The sequence below is a fragment of the Papio anubis genome, chromosome 13 (assembly GCF_008728515.1).
Source record: "Papio anubis isolate 15944 chromosome 13, Panubis1.0, whole genome shotgun sequence".
In the NCBI taxonomy this organism is placed as follows: Eukaryota; Metazoa; Chordata; class Mammalia; order Primates; family Cercopithecidae; genus Papio; species Papio anubis.
This window is the reverse complement of record NC_044988.1, coordinates 81,039,829-81,062,761: the sequence shown is the minus strand read 5'-3', so window position 1 is coordinate 81,062,761 and position 22,933 is coordinate 81,039,829. Positions and strand designations below refer to the sequence as shown.

Genomic DNA, 22,933 nt, shown 5'->3' with positions numbered 1-22,933 from the left:
TTAAATCTTTAGATCTAAGGTCATACCAACATTAGACGTTATCAAATCGTGAAACACTTTATCATAACACACAAGTTGTCACAGGCATGTTGGACCTTGGGCTCCATATCAAAGAAGGATAATTGTACTGTTACCTTAGTTAAAATGCAGATGTATGTTCCATGCTTTTGTTTTTATATATTAAGGCTGTGGAGAATTCACAGAAAACTATGAGCTTATAAAAGGTAGTTAAGAGCATGATGGCATGTACCTGTAGTACCAGCCACTTAGGAGGCTGAGGTGGGAGGTTTGATTGAGCCCAGGAATTCAAGGCTACAGTTAGCCATGATAGTACCATTGTACTCCAGGCTGGGCAACAGAGCTGTCTCTAAAAATAATAACAATATATAGTAATAAAATAAAAAGTGCTTAAAATGTAAGTCATTTTTAAGGAATAAAAAAAGGAAATTCTGATAAATGCAGAATATTTTAGTCCCATAATGTTTTGATTTCATGAATTATTATTTAAAGAGCTAGAAAAAATTGGTCAAAACATTTGTAATAGTGTTATGTGCAGTAACATTTAGCACAATGCCTAAGGCAACACACATCTCAGCTGATTTGTTTAATATACTGAATAAATCGTAACTTTATGCTTCAAATTTTATAAAGTAGAACAAATTGACATGTAAAAGAAAAAGCATAGAAATCCAAATAACTTAACATTCAGGAGGACACTATAACTTTTCTTAAATAATTTTATTAGCATTTCATTTTTTCACTCAAGAATATTGTATTTTACAGCTATAACATCTCACTAGTAGAGAGAGAATGCAGTGAGTCATTGAAACTCTTCGGAAGTTCAAAGCGTTATGTAGTGGTAACAGTTGATGAACACACTGCCATAATTTTGCAGGTAAAACTAGGTAGAAAAAATATAAACTAAAATAGATTAAAATATATAGCTATGTAATTTGTTATTATCTTTTCTGTAGGAAGCTTAACTGTAATCTATTAGTGATTTCTTCTAAATTTTGCAAATGGGCCACAAGTGCTAAAATCATCACTGTGGAAAATGACTATAATCAAACTTCTCTGATGCCTTATGGCTTTTTAACATACTTTAAGAAGATAGGGCAAATAAAGAATATTTAATATTGTGTATTAACCTATTTGAAGTGTATTTATAGAATAATCATAGTATTGAAAGCTTTAAAAAAGCAATTTCCAGCCACTTTATTTATTACAAAGAGATAATATATTAATTGATGATTGATAATATTGAATTTCCAATCATTCATTGCATTTCCAATGTAAATAGGAGTTGTCTCTAAGTAAGCTAGTTTTTAGAGAGAGAATTTCTCTTCAAAAATTCATATAGTTTGGAGTTTTCTATGTATAAATTCTTGGGTGAATCTCCCTGATACATTTGCTTGATTGAAGAACCAATTGAAAAGAAATTAATTTATTGGGGTGAGAGTAGGAGCAGAAACCAGGTTTGATGGTATGCAATATAAATATTGCAATATATTAATGGCCAATATGTGTTTTGATAAGCAAATGTTATAGGAATTATATGATGGAAAAACACAACTCTATTAGAGATTTTTAAGAGATACTATGTCTTGTATATTTAAAGTTCTTAAACAATATTTTTCTGTTTGGCAAAACTGTTCGTTTGTTTTTAGAGATAGGGTCTCACACCATTGCCCAGCCTGGAGTGCAATGACACGATCATAGCTCACTGCAGCCTCGAACTCCTGGGCTAAAGTGATCCTTCTATCTCAGCCTCCCAAGTAGCTGGGACTACAGGCATGCTCCACCACACCCAGCTAATTTTTTAATTTTTTGTAGGGACAGCGTTGTGCTATGTTGCCCAGGGTGGTCTTGAACTCTTGGCTTCAAGTGATCCTCTCACTTCAGCCTCCCAAAGTGCTGGGATTATAAGCATGAGCTACCATGCCTGGCTGGCAAAACTGTTGTAGTCCAATTATATAACTTATTGTTAGAGGAAGGTCATTTTTTGAATTCCTTATCTATCAAAAATTACTTATGTTAAAGGAAAAGGAGATTCCATACCATTAGGTAGAGATTCCCAGAAAGTCCATTAACTGCTCCTTTCTTACCTCCCCTGAATAACCATGCAGTGTACATTATCTCATAGGTTTTAAACATATTTTCTGTTGCCTTTGGAGTGACCAGATCCTAGTCCACAAAGGACTTGCATCCACAAAGGACTAGGATCTGGTTATTCCAAAGGCAATAGAAAATTGGACTAGCCTATGGAGTGCCAAACTAGGGGCACTCCATAGGCTACTTTCTTCATAACTGGGACCTTGGGAGATTCAGGAGCCTTCCTTGCTGACGCTGTCATTAGGTGTTTTATGTCTACTGTAGCTTTTCTCCTACTACTTCCTGCACGATTTTAATTTTTCCATGAAATGGGGGCTCATACCCATGCCTCTTTTCAACTTATTTGTATGTCATAGATTCTTGAAATATGATAACATAATTTCATAATAACTGTTCAACCTAATGAATTTTTACATTTTCTTTATTTTCTTATAGGATCTAGAAGAATTGAATTGTGAGAAGGCATCAGACAATATCATTATGAGGCTGATGGCATTATCATTACAGTACAGATATTGTTGGATAATTTTATATACCAAAGAAACATTAAATTCAGAGTAGGTAAACATTTCTTCATCCAAAGTTATGTTTGTATTTCTTAAGCCTAAGTCCTCTTATTTGAATGGAAATAGCTATGCAATTTTCTGTGTGCTCATCTAGTTTGCTTTAAGTCAAGGATTCTCAAGTTGGAGGTATGATCACAGGAAAACAAATTTTGGAGATGATATATTTCCTTGGACATGCTATGAAAGCCATCCTCCCCTCCCCCATCTCACTAAGAATTGCTGCTTGAAGTATTTTATTATTTTGTAATTCTGGACTTGTCCGATTTCTGTCTAACTACTGTACTAAATTTTTTGTATACACTTGTTATCAGGTTGGTATAAGTTCGAATATAAGAGTCTAAATACCTTGGTTTTTATTCCTCCTTTTACTAACAAATAATCTCTAGCAAGTGATTTAGCCTGGTTTTACCCTTCTACCAGAACTGAAAAATAATAATTCCGGTCTAAAACCTTCATTTTGAAGAATAATAAAGGGTGTAAAACATTTTAAGCTTTGAACTTTCTTGTAAAGCATTTTAAGCTTTATCTGGAACTTGGACGTGTTCTTAGTAAATAACTGATTTGGAAATTTTTAAAAGTTGTTTTAGATTACTGTCTACCTATAGTTCTAGTAGTGCAATTGAGGTATAAGGGAGAATAAAAGGAGGTTCAAACTTATTTTTACCCAGATTTTCATGAAAATAATTATCTAATACTCTGAGATAGTTTTATATTCAAGATGTAAACATCAAATAAATATTCACAATCATATATTATAAAATATAACAATTTTCAGACCTCTAGATATCTCAGATTCATATTTTTAGAGAATGAGAACATTTAGGAAGTATCTTAATCAACTGACCAAATTAGGAAAACTGAAAATACAACAGAAATTGTTTGAATTACATTAGTGTTCATGCCATTAATTCTTGTTTGAGTGAGAGTGTCAGGGGTCCCTGAGACCATTCTGAGGTTTGATGGTTTGCTACAAGGACTCACAGAACTCAGTATATAGCTGTATTCATGGCTATAATTTATTACGGTGCAAGGTTACAATACAAAGGCCTATAATGCAAAGTCAGCAAAGGAAAAAAGCTCATGGGGCAAAGTCCAGAGGAAACTAGGAGGAAGCTTCTAAGAGTCCTCTCCTAGTAGAGTCATACAGGATGTGCTTAACTTCCTCAGCAATAAACTCTTATAACACTTGTAAAATTTTCTCTACCAGACCAGCTCATTAGAGACACAATGCCCAGGGTTTTTTTTTTTTAAGGGCTGGTCAAGTAGGCACCCTCTGCCTGGCACTTAATCAAAGTTCTAGACTCTAAGAAGAAAAGCAGATGTTCAACAGAAACTACATTGTTTGTCAACAGTTTAGGCACAGTGTTCTTATCAGCTTCTCATATGGAAAGAGCTAATCTGAGAAAGAATTCAAAACAGGAAAGAAGAGTCAAGAAATAAAGAGAGCCATTATCTTGATGGTATTGTTTGAGTCCCAGGATCCAACAATGGCTTCCTCTGGACTTCTTCATAATATAAGCTAGTAATTTCCTCTTTGTTGCTTAGGGTACATAAAGTGGGTAAAGGTAGTAGAACTATCTACCCACAGTTCAGCACTTACATCTGACCTGCTTAGTAACCACAGAAGGAAAAGAGAAAGATGCATTTTCTAACAGTTTAGGGAACTCTGGGAGGATTCCATGTATCCTGGTTCTGGTCATGTGTCTATGTCTGAACCTGTTACTTTGACCGGGGGGATGGAGTATTCTAGTTGGCTAGGCTTTGGTCATAAAGCCATCCCTGGAGTCAGTAAAGGGATGGGTTAAGTTCGTCCCACAACACACACCTCCCCTAACACACACACCCTTAGCATCCCCTAGATTTGACAGTAGTATTAAAGAATGGAGATGGAGATGTTTTTTCAAGAGTACAGAGTGGAAAAAAACACAGACAAATTTGCCACACTGGTGTTGTCTTAGCTAGGTTATTCTAAAAATATTATGAAATGTGGAAAATAAAATTAATTTTTAATAAATATAATCTAATATCAAATGAATAGATATATAGTAATATAATTCTTTGTAGGTATCCACTTACAGAAAAGACACTTCATCACCTAGCACTGATTTATGCAGCTTTGGTTTCATTTGGGCTAAACTCTGAAGAACTGGATGTAAAGGTATTCTTTTCCTATGTGTTTCTTCATAAGTATTTTTTATAAACCAAAATTATACTCAAATTTAAGTGCCCAATGAGAAAAAAGTGTTAAGCAAATGAGTTAAAAACTGTTTAAAAGCTAAATAAAGAATAGTTTTCAAATTAATAAATATTTTATCATTATTCTATTCCAAAAGGCTTTAGTTTAATGAATTTAAAATCATATTTCATCTCTTTATTACTACTCAGATGTTTTCTAAACATAGCAGGATATGAATAAAAATAAATATCCCTTGATTAAAAATGTTCCTTATGAAAGATGTACTAAGCTTGTATCTGCTGTAAATGGAACTCTTAAGACATATACTAGAGGTAATATATTGGTGATCTCTAAGCATTCTCTTTCCTTGGTCCCCTTTTTCAGTGTCCTGCTCTGAAATTTAGACATTTGTCCAAGTTCAGGGCTCGGCACTGTTCCATTATCATATTACATTCTCTTCTTTATGAAATTAGAGATTTCCACAGATTTTGCTTTCATTTCTGAGTATAATTCTTAAAGTTTTCTTGACATTTCTTAAGGTCTGCACCTGTATTCTAGCAGACTACTGGGAATCTCCACGTGAATATCCAACAAGTACTTCAAACTCTACATGTCCAAAACACAGCTTCTCATCCTCCCACAAGCTTAGTTTATGGTATCATTATTCCAATTTATTTGGTAGCTAAATCTTCTTTTTAACACTGCAGTGTCTCTAGAATATGTCTCTCCTACTTCTGCTATTTCCCTAAATTCAGGTCTTTGTCACCTCACAGTTGGATTTTTAAAGTAGCTTCCTAACTAATATCCCTTTTCCACTCTTTCCCCACTTCAATCCATCACATATAGACACCAATTACATTTCCAAAATACAGCTGTGAATATTTCACTCACTAGACTATAAGCTCCTTAAAGGTAAGGAAACATGTTTATTCATTTTTTTTATTCCTGGAACCTAGCACAATGCCGGGTACATAGTAGTCTCTTGATAAAAATTTGCTTTTGATTTGAATTTCTTGCTCAAAGACTGTCCATAGCTTCCTACTTAAATCAACATAAAGTTCAAACTCAGCTGGATTCAAACTCTTCCACAATGTGGCCCTTAGCGATTCCTTCTTTAACGTTATTGTACTCACTATTTACTGAATATGCCTCCATACTGTCACCTCTCAGCCTTTGCACAAACATGTCATTCTGGCCTGCCTTCCCCCAGGAATATTATTGCCCCATTCTCTTACCACTAACTGTCAGAGTTCTACCTGTCTTTCACTGCCCAGTTCAAACACTACCTATTTTAAGAAACTTGCCCCACATCATGCTACCTGACTTCAAACTATACTACAAGGCTACATTAACCAAAACAGCATGGTACTGGTACCAAAACAGAGATATAGACCAATGGAACAGAACAGAGCCCTCAGAAATAATATCACACATCTACAACCATCTGATCTTTGACAAACCTGACAAAAACAAGAAATGGGGAAAGGATTCCCTATTTAATAAATAGTGCTGGGAAAACTGGCTAGCCATATGTAGAAAGCTGAAACTGAATCTGTTCCTTACACCTTATACAAAAATTAATTCAAGATGGATTAAAGACTTAAATGTTAGACCTAAAACCATAAAAACTCTAGAAAACCTAGGCAATACCATTTAGGACATAGGCGTGGGCAAGGACTTCATGTTTAAAACACCAAAAGCAATGGCAACAAAAGCCGAAATTGACAAATGGGATCTAATTAAACTAAAGAGCTTCTGCACAGCAAAAGAAACTACCATCAGAGTGAACAGGCAACCTACAGAATGGGAGAAGATTTTTACAATCTACCCATCTGACAAAGGGCTAATATCCAGAATCTACAAAGAACTTAAACAAATTTACAAGAAAAAAGCAAATGACCCCATCAAAAAGTGGGCAAAGGATAGGAACAGACACTTCTCAAACAAAGACATTTATGCAGCCAACAGACACATGAAAAAATGCTCATCATCACTGGCCATCAGAGAAATGCAAATCAAAACCACAATGAGATACCATCTCACACCAGTTAGAATGGCAGTCATTAAAAAGTGAGCAAACAACAGGTGTTGGAGAGGATGTGGAGAAATAGGAACACTTTTACACTGTTGGTGGGACTGTAAACTAGTTCAACCATTGTGGAAGACAGTGTGGTGACTCCTCAAGGATCTAGAACTAGAAATATCATTTGACCCAGCCATCCCATTACTGGGTATATACCCAAAGGATTCTAAATCATGCTGCTATAAAGACACATGCACATGTATGTTTATTTGCTACTATTCACAGTAGCAAAGACTTGGAACCAACCCAAATGTCCATCAATGATAGACTGGATTAAGAAAATGTGGCATGGCCGGGCACGGTGGCTCATGCCTGTAATCCCAGCACTTTGGGAGGCCGAGGCGGGCAGATCACAAGGTCAGGAGATCCAGACGATCCTGACTAACACAGTGAAACCCCATCTCTACTAAAAATATATAAAATTAGCGGAGCATGGTGGCAGGCACCTGTAGTCCCAGCTACTCGGGAGGCTGAGGCAGGAGAATGGTGTGAACCCGGGAGGCGAAGCTTGCAGTGAGCTGAGATTGTGCCACTGCACTCCAGCCTGGGCAACAGAGCAAGACTCTGTCTCAAAAGAAAAAACAAAAAGAAAATGTGGCACATATACACCATGGAATACCATGCAGCCATAAAAGAGGATGAGTTCATGTCCTTTGTAGGGACATGGATGAAGCTGGAAACCATCATTCTGAGCAAACTATTGTAAGGACAGAAAACCAAACACTGCATGTTCTCACTCAGAGATGGGAATCAAACAATGAGAACACTTGGACACAGGATGGGGAACATCACATACCGGGGCCTGTCGTGGAGTAGGGGAAGGGAGAGGGATAGCATTAGGAGATATACCTAATGTAAATGACGAGTTAATGAGGGCAGCACTCCAATATGGCCCATGTATACATATGTAACAAACCTGCACGTTGTGCACATGTACCCTAGAACTTAAAGTACAATCATTAAAAAAGAAAGAAAGAAACTTGCACCAATCCTACTCTCTCAGGATACATCATCTCTCCTTCCATTCTCCTGCTAATACTTCATATCTTTATTATAGTATAGGGATATTTATTCATATATCTTCCACCCTGAAGGGTAAGAATGAGGTTCTTTTTATTTGTAAAACCTAGCGGCTAGCATAGTGCTTTGCACAAAGCAAAAACATTCAATAAACGTCTACTAAGTGGAATTCAGTCAAAGTACTGCTTGCTAAGAAAATCAACAAATGATCTGTTTGAACTAGAATTCCAGATAATTTTGTTTCTGTGCTGCATACTAAACAAAAATAAAATTCTTAGAAAAGTTACCTAAATAAGTGAATGACAAATGTAAATTTGTCTCTAGTGAGGTCTTACCACTTATTTAGCCTCTTCTCTTCCCAGCTCAGGGTAAACCATTATGGGCAAAATATGCTTTAGAAAAATTTTTTCCTCTATACAGGGGGCATATGATATCCGTGAATGATCCTATATTCAAGTACAGTCACATGGCCCAGGAAGGGCATGATCCAAAGAAGGCATTTGGGGATGAAATAGGAGTACTGCCTAGGAGCAATCCATTCCAAACAAGTCTGTTTCCATCTGGATCAAACTATTCTAAAAGCTTTTCAGGTTTTACATAATAATCCAAAAAGCAGGTCATTTTTTCAATGGATGTTGAGAGGCAACTGTGGTCAATTTGCTCTTACTCTATTATCAGTATGTCCTCAGTACTCATAAGCCTCCTGTTTTCCTGACTTGATGACATTGTTGTATTAAAGGAGGCTCCCTGGACTCATACTATTTTAGAACGTATTGTTGCTTTACCTTACTTTAGTAGCATGGCTTTTGATCTCTTAGATCACATCAGGACCATTAGCACCTTTTTATTTTCAGGCATCTGAAGGACCTGCAAATCAAGGAAGTATTAGGAAGTTTAAGAATATTTTCTTAAGTTAAAAGAAAATACTGCCTGTAATCCCAGCACTTTGGGAGGCCGAGACGGGCGGATCACGAGGTCAGGAGATCGAGACCATCCTGGCTAACCCGGTGAAACCCCGTCTCTACTAAAAAAAAACAAAAAAACAAAAAAACCCAAAAAACTAGCCGGGCAAGATGGCGGGCACCTGTAGTCCCAGCTACTCGGGAGGCTGAGGCAGGAGAATGGCGTGAACCCGGGAGGCGGAGCTTGCAGTGAGCTGAGATCCAGCCACGGCACTCCAGCCTGGGCCACAGAGCGAGACTCCGTTTAAAAAAAAAGAAAAAGAAAAAGAAAATACTGCTAGTAGTGTTATGCTAAGTGTTATTCCAATTTTTTAAAAGTTCTGTAATTTTCTTATGAACTGTCTTTGCAGAAAAATGCATAAATACACACGTGCAAAATTTTTCAAACAAATTAAGGAGGTTCCTGAATTCCCACATCTAGCCATGAGCCCCAGAATTCCTGCCCTAATAAATTAATCATCATTACCACCATCATAAAATTATGGCTTTTAACCCTTTTCCCATTTGCCCTGAGAATCCTCGCCAGCCAGGCTTGTTGCTGCAGTGTTTACCCCGAGATAACTTTGCCACGCAATATCTCGTTTTTATTATTATTTTTGCATACTCTAGTATATCAACTTAGGAAACAAAAGACATCTTTCTATTTATAGCATTCTATTTTTAGTAGTGGTATTTCCATTACAAAATATAGTAATTCTCAATCCCTGAAAATGTCAAATCCTAGAAAACATAGCATTCCTACTTGTGATGTTAACATCATTCTCAAACAGTTGTTGGCTGAAGAGTCCATTGATGAATCTGATTTTTCTGAAGTAGAAAATTCTCATGATTCAGATGATTCTGATGTTAGTTCTGTTTAGAAATAACTCCAAGCACAGTTTTTATATTTTATTTTCACATCGAAAATCAGTTAGATTTGCTTCAGCCTCAAAGAGCATGTTTATGTAAAATTAAATGAGTGCTGCACTTTTTTTTCCTAAATGGGAAAAGGGTTAAAATAAAGTTTATATATTTAAATGAAAGTGTCATATCTTCTCAAAACATCCAAAACTAGCAATTAAGTACATTTGGAATTGAACAATGTATTTCTGTGTACTCTCCCTATATAATGTCATTTAAAGAAAATCCTTTAAAATGCATGTACTCCCCAGGTGTGTACTAACCGCTTTGTATTTGTTATTCTTATAAAAGGAAAAAATCATAATTATTTTGTGAGATTTCTACGGTTTACTAAATTTCCACTATGGTACAGGATATTTATATTTCCAAGATAGGATTATTTGGGGCAGTATTTCTCTGTTCACATTAGACTGCTAACTCATGAACTATCTTTCCTTCAATCAAATTTAAAAGATGAAGAAGAAAAGAAAGAAATGAAAGCAGAAGAAGAAGGCTGATATTTCAGAAGAGAGAAGGGAATGGAGGAAAACAGTGTCAGACAGGAAACAGAGGATATTATGAAATTATTTTTTCTTTACTTTTTCTCTTACTACTGTACTAATGGGAAAAATATTTTTTAGAATTGTGTAATATACACAAACACCACATTTTTGGCAGGGGTATCTTAGAATCAGTAAGCCAATATTAGATGAGCAATTCCCAAAATGCTGGGAATGACTACTCTAAATCAAAACCTTATTTTTTCTTTTTTGAATACAAGATCAAATTCATTTATAAGTATCCTTATTTTTGAACTTTGAAAAATCTTGCACTATATTTTTAAAATTCTTATTTTAATTGAAAACTATTAGGTTTAACTTTTGGAAACAACAAAATAGTAATATTACTAGTGATATTCAAATTGCTGATTTTTCTAATATAGTTGAAATATAACACTGTATTTTAATGACTCTATTACTAAATGCCAAATGAAATGAAAATGATTTAGTTCCAAAAATTAAAAATACAAGGATATCATATTTAAATAAGGAAGGAAAATTGGTTATCCTCATAAATAAAATGTCCTGGATGTAGGATAAACCAACAGTTTCTATCTAAAATAGTGTTAAAGATTAGAATCTGCTGTTGTTTAATTTTATCTTCTAATTACAAACTATTTTTTTTAATATTATATTTTGATTCCTAGTATTTCCTATAATCTAACATAAAAAAATATTTTTAGCTTGTAATTGCCCCAGGAGTAGAAGCAACTGCCTTGATAATTCGACAAATTGCTGACCACAATTTAATGACCTCAAAGAGAGATCCTCATGAATGGTTGGATAAATCCTGGCTTGAAGTTTCACCATCTGAGGTATATTTTCTAAATGTATAAATTAGATATTTGCAAAACAAATATAAAAACCTGTATTTGAATTTACTTTCTGGTAACATTTTTCCCCCAAATGTCTCAAATTGAGTCGTAGGTACAATGACAAAAATTTTAATCTGCTGCAACGAGTAAAATAAAATGGATCACTTTCGAAAGACTACTGACTATTTCTTAAACTCTTTTCTAGGAAGAAATGTACTTACTTGATTTTCCATGTGTTAACCCATTGGTGGCTCAGCTCATGCTAAATAAAGGACCTTCACTGCATTGGATATTATTAGCAACTCTGTGTCAACTTCAGGAACTTCTACCTGAAGTCCCAGAAAAAGTGTTAAAGGTTAGTTATTTGAGATCTGTATTATGATAGGAATTTATTTCCTTTCTATTTGAGTATCTGTTCTTACAATAGGATTTTTTAAATGAAGGTATACAAGTTTAATTGTTTTGGACTTCAAATAGCAAAGAAATAATTTACTTGAGCTAAATTTCATACAGACTTTTCATTAGCTATCAATTATACATTTTATTTTATTTTATTTTATTTTTTATTTATTTATTGTTTTTGAGACGGAGTTTCACTCTTGTTGCCCAGGCTGGAGTGCAATGGTGCAATCTCAGCTCACTGCAACCTCCACCTCCCAGGTTCAAGAGATTTCCTGCCTCAGCCTCCCAAGGAGCTGGGATTATAGGCATACACCACCATGACCGGCTAATTTTGAAAATTTTTTTTTTTTAGTAGAGATGGGGTTTCACCATGTTGGTCAGTCTGGTCTCGAACTCCTGACCTCAGGTGATCCACCCACTTCGGCCTCCCAAAATGCTGGGATTACAGTATTTTTTCTTTTTTTGAGATGGAGTCTCTCTCTGTCACCTAGGCTGGAGTGCAGTGGCTTGATCTCGGCTCACTGCAATCTCCACTTCCTGGGTTCAAGCGATTCTCGTGCCTCAGCCTGCCGACCAGCTGGGACTGCAGGTGTGCACCACCACACCTGGCTAAGTTTCGTACTTTTAGTGGAGACAGAGTTTCACCATGTTGGCCAGGCTGGTTTTGAACTTCTGACCTCAGGTGATCTAACAGCCTTGGCCTCCCAAAATGCTAGGATTACAGGCATGAGCCATAAACCCCAGCCTATATTATACATTCTAAAGCTATTTTATACAGATAAATTCAATATAATCAGCTTTAAATCATTTTGGAATATTGTGCTCACAGAAAATTCAATTATATACCCTATTCACATGTATTTACATTACCTCTTCCAAACAGTCCTAACACACACTTCATTGTAGCTGTAAAGATAACTTTAGCCTTACTGGTAATATTTTAGAATTCTTATCAAGGAAATAATATTCATGTATAAGATAATAGTATTCTTATCAAGGAAATAGTATACATGTAGAATTGTATAACTAAAAATTCTATTGTATTTGCTGTGAGCCTAAAATTGTTCTGAAAAATCGACTATTAAAAAATCTATTACAAGTGATTAGAAAATATGTATGAATTACAATGAGTTTTTCTTTTAATAGAACCTAATGATTTCACGTTGTTAATACCTGGATCAATGTAATATCTATGAATAGACTACTTATTTATATTTTGCCTTCTTTCCATATAGATAAGCATCATTATTCATATTTACTAAACTGATGTTTCCATTATATTAATTCATTTTTTAGCATTTTTGTAGCATCACTTCCCTATTCAAGATTAGTTCTTCTTCTGTAACAAAATCACCGCAAATTTCATCACCTCAGGACAACAGGAATCGGATTAGTACCTTGTCTTCTCGGAGTTCAGCTTCCGATTTAGACTCTGTCATTCAAGAACATAATGAATATTGTCAGTATTTAGGATTAGGAGAGACAGTGCAGGAAGACAAAACCACCACTTTGAATGACAATTCTTCCATTATGGAACTAAAAGAAATCTCAGGTTTTTTACCACCTGTGACTTCATATAATCAGACCAGCTACTGGAAAGACTCTAGCTGTAAACCTAATATAGTGCAGAATACTCCTTTTCTAATTAATATGGAATCAAGGAGACCGGCTTATAACTCCTTTCTAAACCACAGTGATTCAGAGTCAGATGTCTTTTCTTTGGGTCTAACACAAATAAACTGTGAAACTATAAAATCACCAAGTGACGCTCAGAAGAGAGTGTCAATTGTCCCCCGTTTTATAAATTCTCAGAAAAGGAGAACACATGAAGCAAAAGGTTTCATAAATAAAGAAGTATCTGACCCTATCTTTTCACTAGAGGGCTCTCATTCCCCTCTTCATTGGAACTTAAAGAAAACTATATGGGAACAAGAGAATCACCCGTTCAACTTACAATATGGTGCAGAGCAGACTACATGTAACAGATTGTACTCTCAGAAAGGTAATTTATTCACTGATCAGCAAAAATGTCTATCAGATGAGTTTGAAGGCCTCACATGTGAAAGTTCAAATGATGAGACTTTCTGGAGAGAATTACCATCTGTCCCCAGTTTGGATTTATTTTGTGCTTCTGATTCTAATGCAAATCAAAAAGAATTCAACAGCCTTTACTTCTACCAAAGAGCTGGAAAAAGTTTAGGACAGAAAAGGCATCCTGAATCTTCATTTAACTCAGGAGACAAGGAATCATTAACAGGTAACACTATCCAATAGTTGATAAAAATACTCTCAAATTTAATTTTAAAAGAGAAAACCATCTCCAAATTTAACCTTTTTTTTTTGTTTTAATTACTATACTTAAAAAACTTCTCTAATAACTGTTGAGTAAAAGAGAAACTCTAAACTCTAAAATAAATGCAAAGAAAATATGCTGTGTTAAATTCTTATAGCCTTAAGTGAACTAAGCATTCAACTTAAGAAGTTAAAAATAAAAGCAGTGCAACTCTAAGTAAAGCAGGAGACTAAAATCAACAAAGATTAAACAGAGGAATCAGTGAATTAGAAAATTAACCTCTTTGTGGGGTAGGTATATTTAATTGAACATTTATTAACAGAGCCTAATTAGGTGCCAGTCTCTATTCTAAGTCCTTTATTGGATTATTTACTTTAATTCTAACAATTCTATTAAATAGGCACTATTATTAGCTCCATTCTAGTGGAAGTTTTTGAGTTGTCTGAACATTTAAGCTTATCAAATTTTTAAAAGAACAATTTAATTTTCTTATTTCTAGTGATTCTAGCTTTTCTTTCAGTGTCATTTCGTATTGCATTGGCCCAAGCATCTAAAACAAAATACTAAGTTCTAACGGCCATACAAAGGTGGCCTTCCCCAGGATAGGAGAAAAAGGGGAGGCCAGAGGGAAGCTGAAGTTTCAAACTTCTTTTTTTCATAGGTTTTTTTGTGAGGCCTGAGAGGGGCCAGGAAAATCTTGTATTCTTTGTTTTGTTTTAAAAAGACCTCCCAGATTGTATAAGCTCCAGGACTTGTAATACTTGGATTTGCTCTAGTTTAATAGTTACAACTTGTTTTGTTCCTCACTTTAATGGGAAGTATTCTGTGTCTAGTCTTGTAAAAACTTCTGTGAAAAATAGATGCTAAATTTTATCCAAACTCATTTTAGTACATATTGGGAAAAATCAAATGTGTTTTCTCTATTGACCTATTCATGTCAAAGATTATATTCACAGGTTTACTAGTATTAAATTATCTTTGCGATTTCTGTGATAAACATAACTGGTTTTGGAGGGATGATTCTTTATTTTTTAAATTTTTATATTTTTGTTTTATTTAATATTTCATGCTACCTTGTCTAAGAGATTTTTTTTTTTTTTTTTTGTAAGACAGGGTCTCCCTCTGTGACCCAGGCTGGAGTGCAGTGGCATGATCGGCTCACTGCCACCCCCACCTTTTGGGCTCAAGCGATCGTCCCGTCTTAGCCTCCCAAGTAGCTGGGATTACAGGCACACACCACCATGCCTGGCTAATTTGTTGCTATTTTTAGTAGAGACAGGGTTTTGTTATGTTGTCCAGGCTGGTCTCAAACTCCTGGGCTTAAGCGATCTACCCGCCTTGGTCTCCCACAGTGCTGGGATTACAGGAGTGAGCCACTGGGCCTGGCCTAAGAGATTCTTTTAACACGCTGTTAAATACGGTAGCTAATATTTATTTATGATTTTCATGTCCACATTCATGATATTAGATTGTGTTCTTTATTTGTGCCTTATCACATTTTGACATAAACGTTATGCTAACTTCATAAAACTGGATGAAAATTTCATATTTTTCTACTCTGAAACAAAATATGCATGTGAATTACTATATGTTCTTGAACACAGGGCACTCCAGTATATGACCTCCCATTTTTCAATGAGAAGACCCAGAAGTCGTTTTTAAATAAATTCTAACATTAAATGTTAGAAAAAGCTTAAAGCTTATAGGTATATGAGTAGAATGGTCAAACATCTACCTATATTTTAATTCATTAATTTAGTTATATATTTTTAAATCACATACTCTATAAAATAATGTCAATTTAGAAACATTAATTTCTTCCAATTTCCAAGTTATTTCCATGAGATAATTTTATTCAAACATTTCACATGACTCTTTGATACTAATATCTACATTCAATATGACAAATTTTATTTAACTGGTTTTCCATAGTACATCATTACCTCCAAATACATTGCTTAAGATACAACACTTTTTGAATTAATATTGGCACAGCCCTGGAAAATTTATCCAAAGCCATTAGTATAACCCATAACCTCAAGATAATTTTCCATTTGTCCTGAAGTGTATATATGGGATCTCCATGATATAATTGCTTACTACATTGCTTTATTTTTATTTTTTGTCATGTCTGTTTAACAAAATACATTGCTTTTAAAACTTATTATTATTATTATTATTGACAGAGTCTTGCTGTGTCACCCAGGCTGAATCATCCTTCCTCAACCTCTTGAGTAGCTGGGACAAAAGGCACGCACCATCACACCCAGCTAATTTTTGTATTTTTTATAAAGGCAAGGTCTTGCCATGTTGCCCAGTCTGGTCTCAAACTCTTGGGCTCAAGCAGTCTGCCTGCCTCAGCCTTCCAAAGTGCTGGGATTACAGGTGTGAACTACTGCACTCCACCCTGCCTTTTAAACTTTTAAATAATGGTACCCTAACTCATGCAATTATGAGATTATATCCCCAGGGATAATTATTAAAACTGTTTCATAATTTTTAGTTTTCCATTTTACTGATTTCATAATCAGCCTCTGTAAGTATCCAAATCTGGAATTTTTCACGTAAATGTATCATATATAAAAAAGTCATATAAGGTGAGTTCTTACATGATCACCAGCTATCATTCATCAGGGCTTAGAATAAATTTCATATTACAGCTGTGGGTCAAGGATCAAGCTCATGAGGGAAAACTTAAAAGCAAGAGTATTAAAAATGGCATATTAAAGACTCTGGAATGGCAGCTGAATATGAGCTACTAATACTATTTTTAAATATGGTATTCTAATTTTTATTTTTTTCTTATTGATCTATTATAAATTTTTTCTTTGAGCCAAGAGTGGGGTTTTTCTCATGTTGTTGGGGTTTTTTTGAACTTTTGTTATTTCTGACAACTGCATTGTTGTCAGTTTATTATTTACTCCTTCCATTTATTAATGATGATTCTTTATCCAACTTGGCAAGGATGTAGTGAATTTTGCTTATAAAGTCCAAAATGCTGGTAATCTCTTCAAAACTGTTTTCATCTGTGAATGTACTTGGGATACTTTGTATTGGTTAACTGGAAATTTGTGTGTGCTTTATAATTGAACACGTGGATACTAATATAGGGATAACTATATATGGATATCCATATATAAATAATATATGGATAATAAATTGGAGTTATTAAATAGGTGCAAAATATACATTCATTTCATGGGAAAGCTTCCTGGCAGCTATAGAAAAAGAAATTTAAGCGTTTTTAGAAATTTTAGAATTGGCTGTGAGAGATTAATATCCAGAAAAAAACATTGTTTCTATCACATTGGTAGCTTAAAATCAGCCATGGTGGGGGTCTTCATATCAGAAAAATTGGCAGATGCTACAAATCACGCCTTTCCTTGTTTCCCCCACACCACCCCGAGAGCTGGTTGTTAAACATTTACCAGCATGCTACTGATAGTCCAGGTTCTCCCACAGTTCTACAGCGAAGGACCAAGGTCCTGTCATCATTAATATTCCCTGTATTTCATCTAATTGTTTACTTAAGGATTCTTTAGCTCCTCAGTTAAAGATTTGTTTTCCAGACATGCCTTTAAAGACATGAATTTATAGATAGATTCCTAAACACATAACCTCTCCCTGAAAAGAAATATGTCCCTAGTGAAAATGGTATTCCCTAGAGGGTATATGTTCATGAGAAGAAAATTAGCCCAAGTGAGAAAAAGCTGCAGTCAGGAATAGAAGGGCAAACCAGAAAAAAAAAAAAAAAGAATTAAAAAAAAAAAAAACTGACAGAATTGTATACACTTGCACCACAAAAATGGATACAAGGTACACCAGGCAATATGTCTTTGTTTTAGGTTCAAAGTCTGTCAAAATGAGCCTCTAATTTATATCCTAATTAATGAGGACTTATTGGAAATGTTCAGGAATTAGGAAGCCCTGCCTGAGTTGCTTCCCAAACCATTTTGGATCGTTTTTACTTAAAAATGTTAAAATTAGAAGAGAACTTAGAGATTACGTATTATAACTTTTCATTTCACAGAAGAGAAAATTGAAATCCAGGGAGATTTAACTACTTGTACAAGGCATGAGCATAAAAATATATGCATTTATCACTAATTTTTAATACCGGGCCATTAGGTTCAGAGGCATTTATGTTAAAAACACACTTTTTAATAGTTATTATTTTATCCCTGTTGGGAAATTTTGACACTTTGTAGATGATGATGAAGACACAAAATCCATTTGAACAGTGAGGAAAACATACCTATACTTCAGCCGGGCATGTTGGCTCACACCTGTAATCCCAGCACTCTGAATGGCCGAGGCGGGTGGATCACCTGAGGTCAGGAGTTTGAGACTAGCTTGCCCAACATGGCAAAACGTGTCTCTACTAAAAATACAAAAAATTAGCCAGGCGTGGTTGCAGGTGCCTGTAATCCCAGCTACCCGGGAGGCTGAGGGAGGAGAATTGCTTGAACTCAGGAGGCAGAGGTTGCAGTGAGCCAAGATTGTGCCACTACACTCCAGCCTGGGTGACAAGGGCAAAATTCTGTCTCAAAAAAAAAAAAAAAAAAAAAGGAAAAGAAAAAAACCTATACTTTACTATTGTAAGCAATAAAATGGTTTTCCTTTTTCTCCTTTTAACAGGTTTTATGTACTCACAAGTACCACAATTCAAAAAACGACGTCTCGCCTATGAAAAAGTCCCGGGTAGAGTTGATGGGCAGACTCGGCTGAGGTTTTTTTGAAGGAGGAGAAGAGCAATGTTACATGCAATATTGTACTGTTTTTGATGCTAATCCACTAGCAAAATTATTTAGATTTATACACTAAAGAAAATGCGATTGTTCATACATGTCTCAGTGTTTCTGTATTAAATATTCATAATATGTATTCTGCCCTATGGTTTGCTTCTTTGTAAGTTAAACATTCTAATTTATCAATTAGTAGAATAATTATCATAAGATTCAAAATGTCTTCCAGACACCCCTACACACAAGACATTTAAATGAGTCTCCAACAGAGCCTGACCCTTTAAGTCAGGAAGTGAAGATCACTGCAGTTAACCCTCCCACATCAAGAAAGTTAAAACCTAGGACAAAATTGAAGTTAGAAAACTTCCAACTTAAAGTATTGTTTTCTGTAAACACAATTTAAGAACAAATGACTAAGATGAAGTATTTGCAACCCAGATAATAGGAAAAAAAGTTCACATTCCTCATATTTAAAGAATTCCTACAAACTGATAGAAAGAAGACAACCTGATAGAAGAATGGGCAAAATATATGAATAGATATTTCCTCAGAAAAAAACAAACATTGTCAATAAACATTTGAAACACAATGAAGTTTCATTACGTATTAGACAAATGCAAATTAAAACAATGTTACTGTTTTTTCACCTATCAGTTGCCAAAATTTTTGAATATTCACACTATCTAATATCTACATATTGAAGAAAAGAACACTTTCCTATATTATTTGTACAGCTTCTTTAGCGCAGTTTGTGTAAACCCACTAAGATGAAAAATGCTCCTATCTTTTGACTCAACAACCACATTTCCAGGAATCTGTCTTAAAGAAATATCCAGGCCGGGCGCGGTGGCTCAAGCCTGTAATCCCAGCACTTTGAGAGGCCGAGACGGGCGGATCACGAGGTCAGGAGATCGAGACCATCCTGGCTAACACGGTGAAACCCCGTCTCTACTAAGAAATACAAAAAACTAGCCGGGCGAGGTGGCAGGCGCCTGTAGTCCCAGCTACTCGGGAGGCTGAGGCCAGAGAATGGCGTGAACCCGGGAGGCGGAGCTTGCAGTGAGCTGAGATCCGGCCACTGCACTCCAGCCTGGGCTACAGAGCGAGACTCCGTCTAAAAAAAAAAAAAAAAAAAAAAAAGAAATATCCAATTACACAATGAAATACCATATAATTTGTAATAGTTAAAAATTATAGACAATAAAAATGCTATCAGTAGGGGAATAGACCAATAACTTAAGACTATAGAATACCATGAAACCATTAGAAGAAAGTAAGTCTGTGTGCTCTGACAAGGCAGGATGTCCATAACATAAAGTAAAAAAAAAAAAAAAGGGGGGGGAAACAATATATAAAATACTGTATGTTGCACAACTCATTTCTGTTTTTTTAAAATAGACCTTTGAAAATTCAAAAATTTTCCAAAATGATCACTGTATCAGGGAACAATGTGGGCATAAGATGAATTTCACATTCTGATATGCAATTTTGTTCACAAGAAACACTAGGTGAACTCAACAACGATACCCAACTGAAATAAGCTGGATAGGAATACACAAAACACACACACACACACACCACACTTCACAGGGTCATTGAGCCACACAATGTAGCTAATGCCACATTCGGTGTCTCAACTTTCTGGCTAGATAGCCCACCTGCTACCACCTCACAGTAACTCGCCAGTTGCAACTTGGCTAAGCAGCTTCCTACTTTCCCCTTTCTTTAATTGTTCCCCACTTTCCTCTCAGGTCTCTGCCATTTTTCTCTATTTATTCTCCCACTCTTTTTCTATCTCTCTTTTGTTCTTTTCCTTGAGCAGAAAGGGTACCAACCATGGCTGCTAGGCAGGGCTGGCCAGTGGGACAGTGGGGCCTACAGGCTCAAGAGCAAACTTTGAGTATTTTTCAAGGTAAGAAGCCAAATGTATTATAGTATTTGTGTATTCCTTAATCATTTAACATGTTTAAAAGTGTGCTATCATTTTCTTTAGATTTCTGTCTTTTTTTACTGTTACTGGCAAAATTTTTTAATATTAAGCCCCAACTCCATTTTCCCACAGGCCCTGTGGTGGTTATTGTGTGATTTTATATAGCTTGGTGATTTTTAGGAATGCCTGTGTCATATTATAGCAGCACTACTGGATACATATCCTTCTTAGCAGCTGTTTAATATAATCTGCCATGATATATTTAATCATTCTCTCACTAATGAACATTTAGGCTGACTCCAACTTTGTCATGAAAAATATATGGACAGACACATTCTCAAACTTTTAACAGTAGGAGCTAGAGTAATAAATACAAAGGTTGTCATTCTTTATACATTTGGATACATTTTGAAGGTACAGCTGAGGAATCAGGGATAGCACCAAGGTTTGTGACCTAAGAAGAATGACGTTGTCATTTATTGCAATGGGGAAGATTATGAGAAAGGCATACTTTACAGAGCTTGGGAGCTCAGTTTTTGGGCAAGTTAAATTTGAAATACCTACTAAACTTCCAAGTGGAGATACTAAGTAGGTATTTGTATTATGTAAGTCTCAAGTTCAATAGAAAATATAAATCTGGAAAGTATAAATTTGGGAGTCATCAAAGTATAGATGATGTTTAAGGCTATAAAAATGGATGAGATTACCAAGGTAGTGAATATAGATAGAAAATAGAAAAATTTCAACCACCAAGCCATGGGATAACATTAGACAGAAATAGAGGAAAAGAGAGAGATTGAGAAGAAGTGATCGGTGATGTAGGAGAAAAACCAGGAGATTTCCTGAAAGCCAAATGCAGAAGATGTTTCCAGAAGGAGAGAGTAATCAGTTGTGTCAACTGCTATTGACAAATCAAATGAGAGGAGGAAAGAGAACCATCGGATTTACCAGTGTGGAGCTCTTTGGTGATCTTGATAGGAGCAGTGTTCGGAGCAATGGTGGGGCAAAAGCCTGATTATAATAGATTCCAGAAAGCACAAGAAAGGTAAACAGGAGATGGGGAGTTTAGACAACTCTTTCTGAAACTTTTGCTGGATAGATTAGAGATGGGGTATTGGCTAGAGGAAGAAGTCAAGAGAAGGTAGTTTTAACAGAAAAATCTCACAGTGTTTGTAAATAAATGGATGGGATGGAATGCTCCAGTACAGGAGCAAATGCTAATGGAGACAGAGACAGAGATTTGCTGGACAGAAGTCCCTGGGAAGGTGAAAAGACATGGGATATAGTGCAGAAAAGGAGGGAGTTAGTCTTGGCTAGGACCATAGAGAGTTGGTCCACAGACATAAGAAGAACCATTGAGATTATAGGCAGAGATACAGATAGATGTGGTGGGAGATTATGGTCATTCTCTTCTGACTGCTTCTATTTTTTTCCTCTTAACTTTTCTGTTTCTTTGATCAGAAAAGCAGAACCACTGAGTATTATAGAATAAAGGGTTTATTATAAGGATTAGGCCTTGTACAAATGTGGGAACTGCTTTAAAAGTTATGTAAGACAGTTGCCTTTGCATCTGGTGTTGAGTCTGAAGTCACTTCAGGTCAGCTAAGCTCATTGTCAGGAGAGTTGGAAGCAAAATGGGGAAGATAAACTGGAACTTCCCAGGACAAACTAGAGTCACTTTCAACCTCAGTGATATGAAAGCAAGGAAGCTGAGAGTGAAGAAGGAGACTGTATTGGAGATTTGAGAAGAAATAATTTATGAAACAGTCACCTAGAAGAGTGAGAGAGTGAAGGGAATGGGGAACTATAGTGTATGTTCGCCAGAAAATATAAAGATCCTCTTAAATTAGTGCTCATGACTCTGAAGTGAGAGCATTAAATAGGTCACACATGGAGGAGGGGTGCTCAGTAGAAAGGAGGAAAACAAAGACAGAGAATTGCATTTAAAGGGCTGCAGCGCCGGCACGGTGGCTCATGCCTGTGATCGCAGCACTTTGGGATACCGAGGCAGGCGGATCACGAGGTCAGGAGATCGAGACCATCCTGGCTAACCCGGTGAAACCCTGTCTCTCCTAAACATACAAAAAATTAGCCAGGCATGGTGGCGGACACCTGTAGTCCCAGCTACTCAGGAGGCTGAGGCAGGAGAATGGTGTGAACCCAGGGAGGTGGAGCTTGCAGTGAGCTGGAATTGCCTCACTGCACTCCAGCCTGGGCGGCAGAGCCAGACTCATCTCAAAAAAAAAAAAAAAAAAGGGCTGCGGCTTAGTCAAGACTGTGTAAGGAAGCAAAAGTGAGAGTGGGGCAAGGGAGTTGACAAAGTATGCAAGGCAGTGACCATAATAATGATAATGTTATAATGTTAACATTGTAAATGGGACACAAAGTAC

The 22,933-nt window shown here is 35.8% G+C and overlaps 1 protein-coding gene across 4 annotated transcripts in view; it reads left to right on the top strand.

The window, feature by feature from the left end:
- Positions 1-18,752, top strand: part of SHOC1 (shortage in chiasmata 1) — a 97,479-nt gene extending 78,727 nt beyond the window's left edge. For all 4 annotated transcript variants that reach the window (XM_021927280.2, XM_009188302.3, XM_003911366.5 and 1 more), the window contains 7 exons: positions 784-895; positions 2,548-2,669; positions 4,743-4,836; positions 11,042-11,173; positions 11,379-11,528; positions 12,872-13,832; positions 18,507-18,752. In XM_021927280.2, the coding sequence (XP_021782972.2) occupies positions 784-895; positions 2,548-2,669; positions 4,743-4,836; positions 11,042-11,173; positions 11,379-11,528; positions 12,872-13,832; positions 18,507-18,607 (1,672 nt within the window). In that variant the 3' untranslated portion in view covers positions 18,608-18,752. The remainder of the gene's footprint in view (positions 1-783; positions 896-2,547; positions 2,670-4,742; positions 4,837-11,041; positions 11,174-11,378; positions 11,529-12,871; positions 13,833-18,506) is intronic.
- Positions 18,753-22,933: the final 4,181 nt, after the last annotated feature.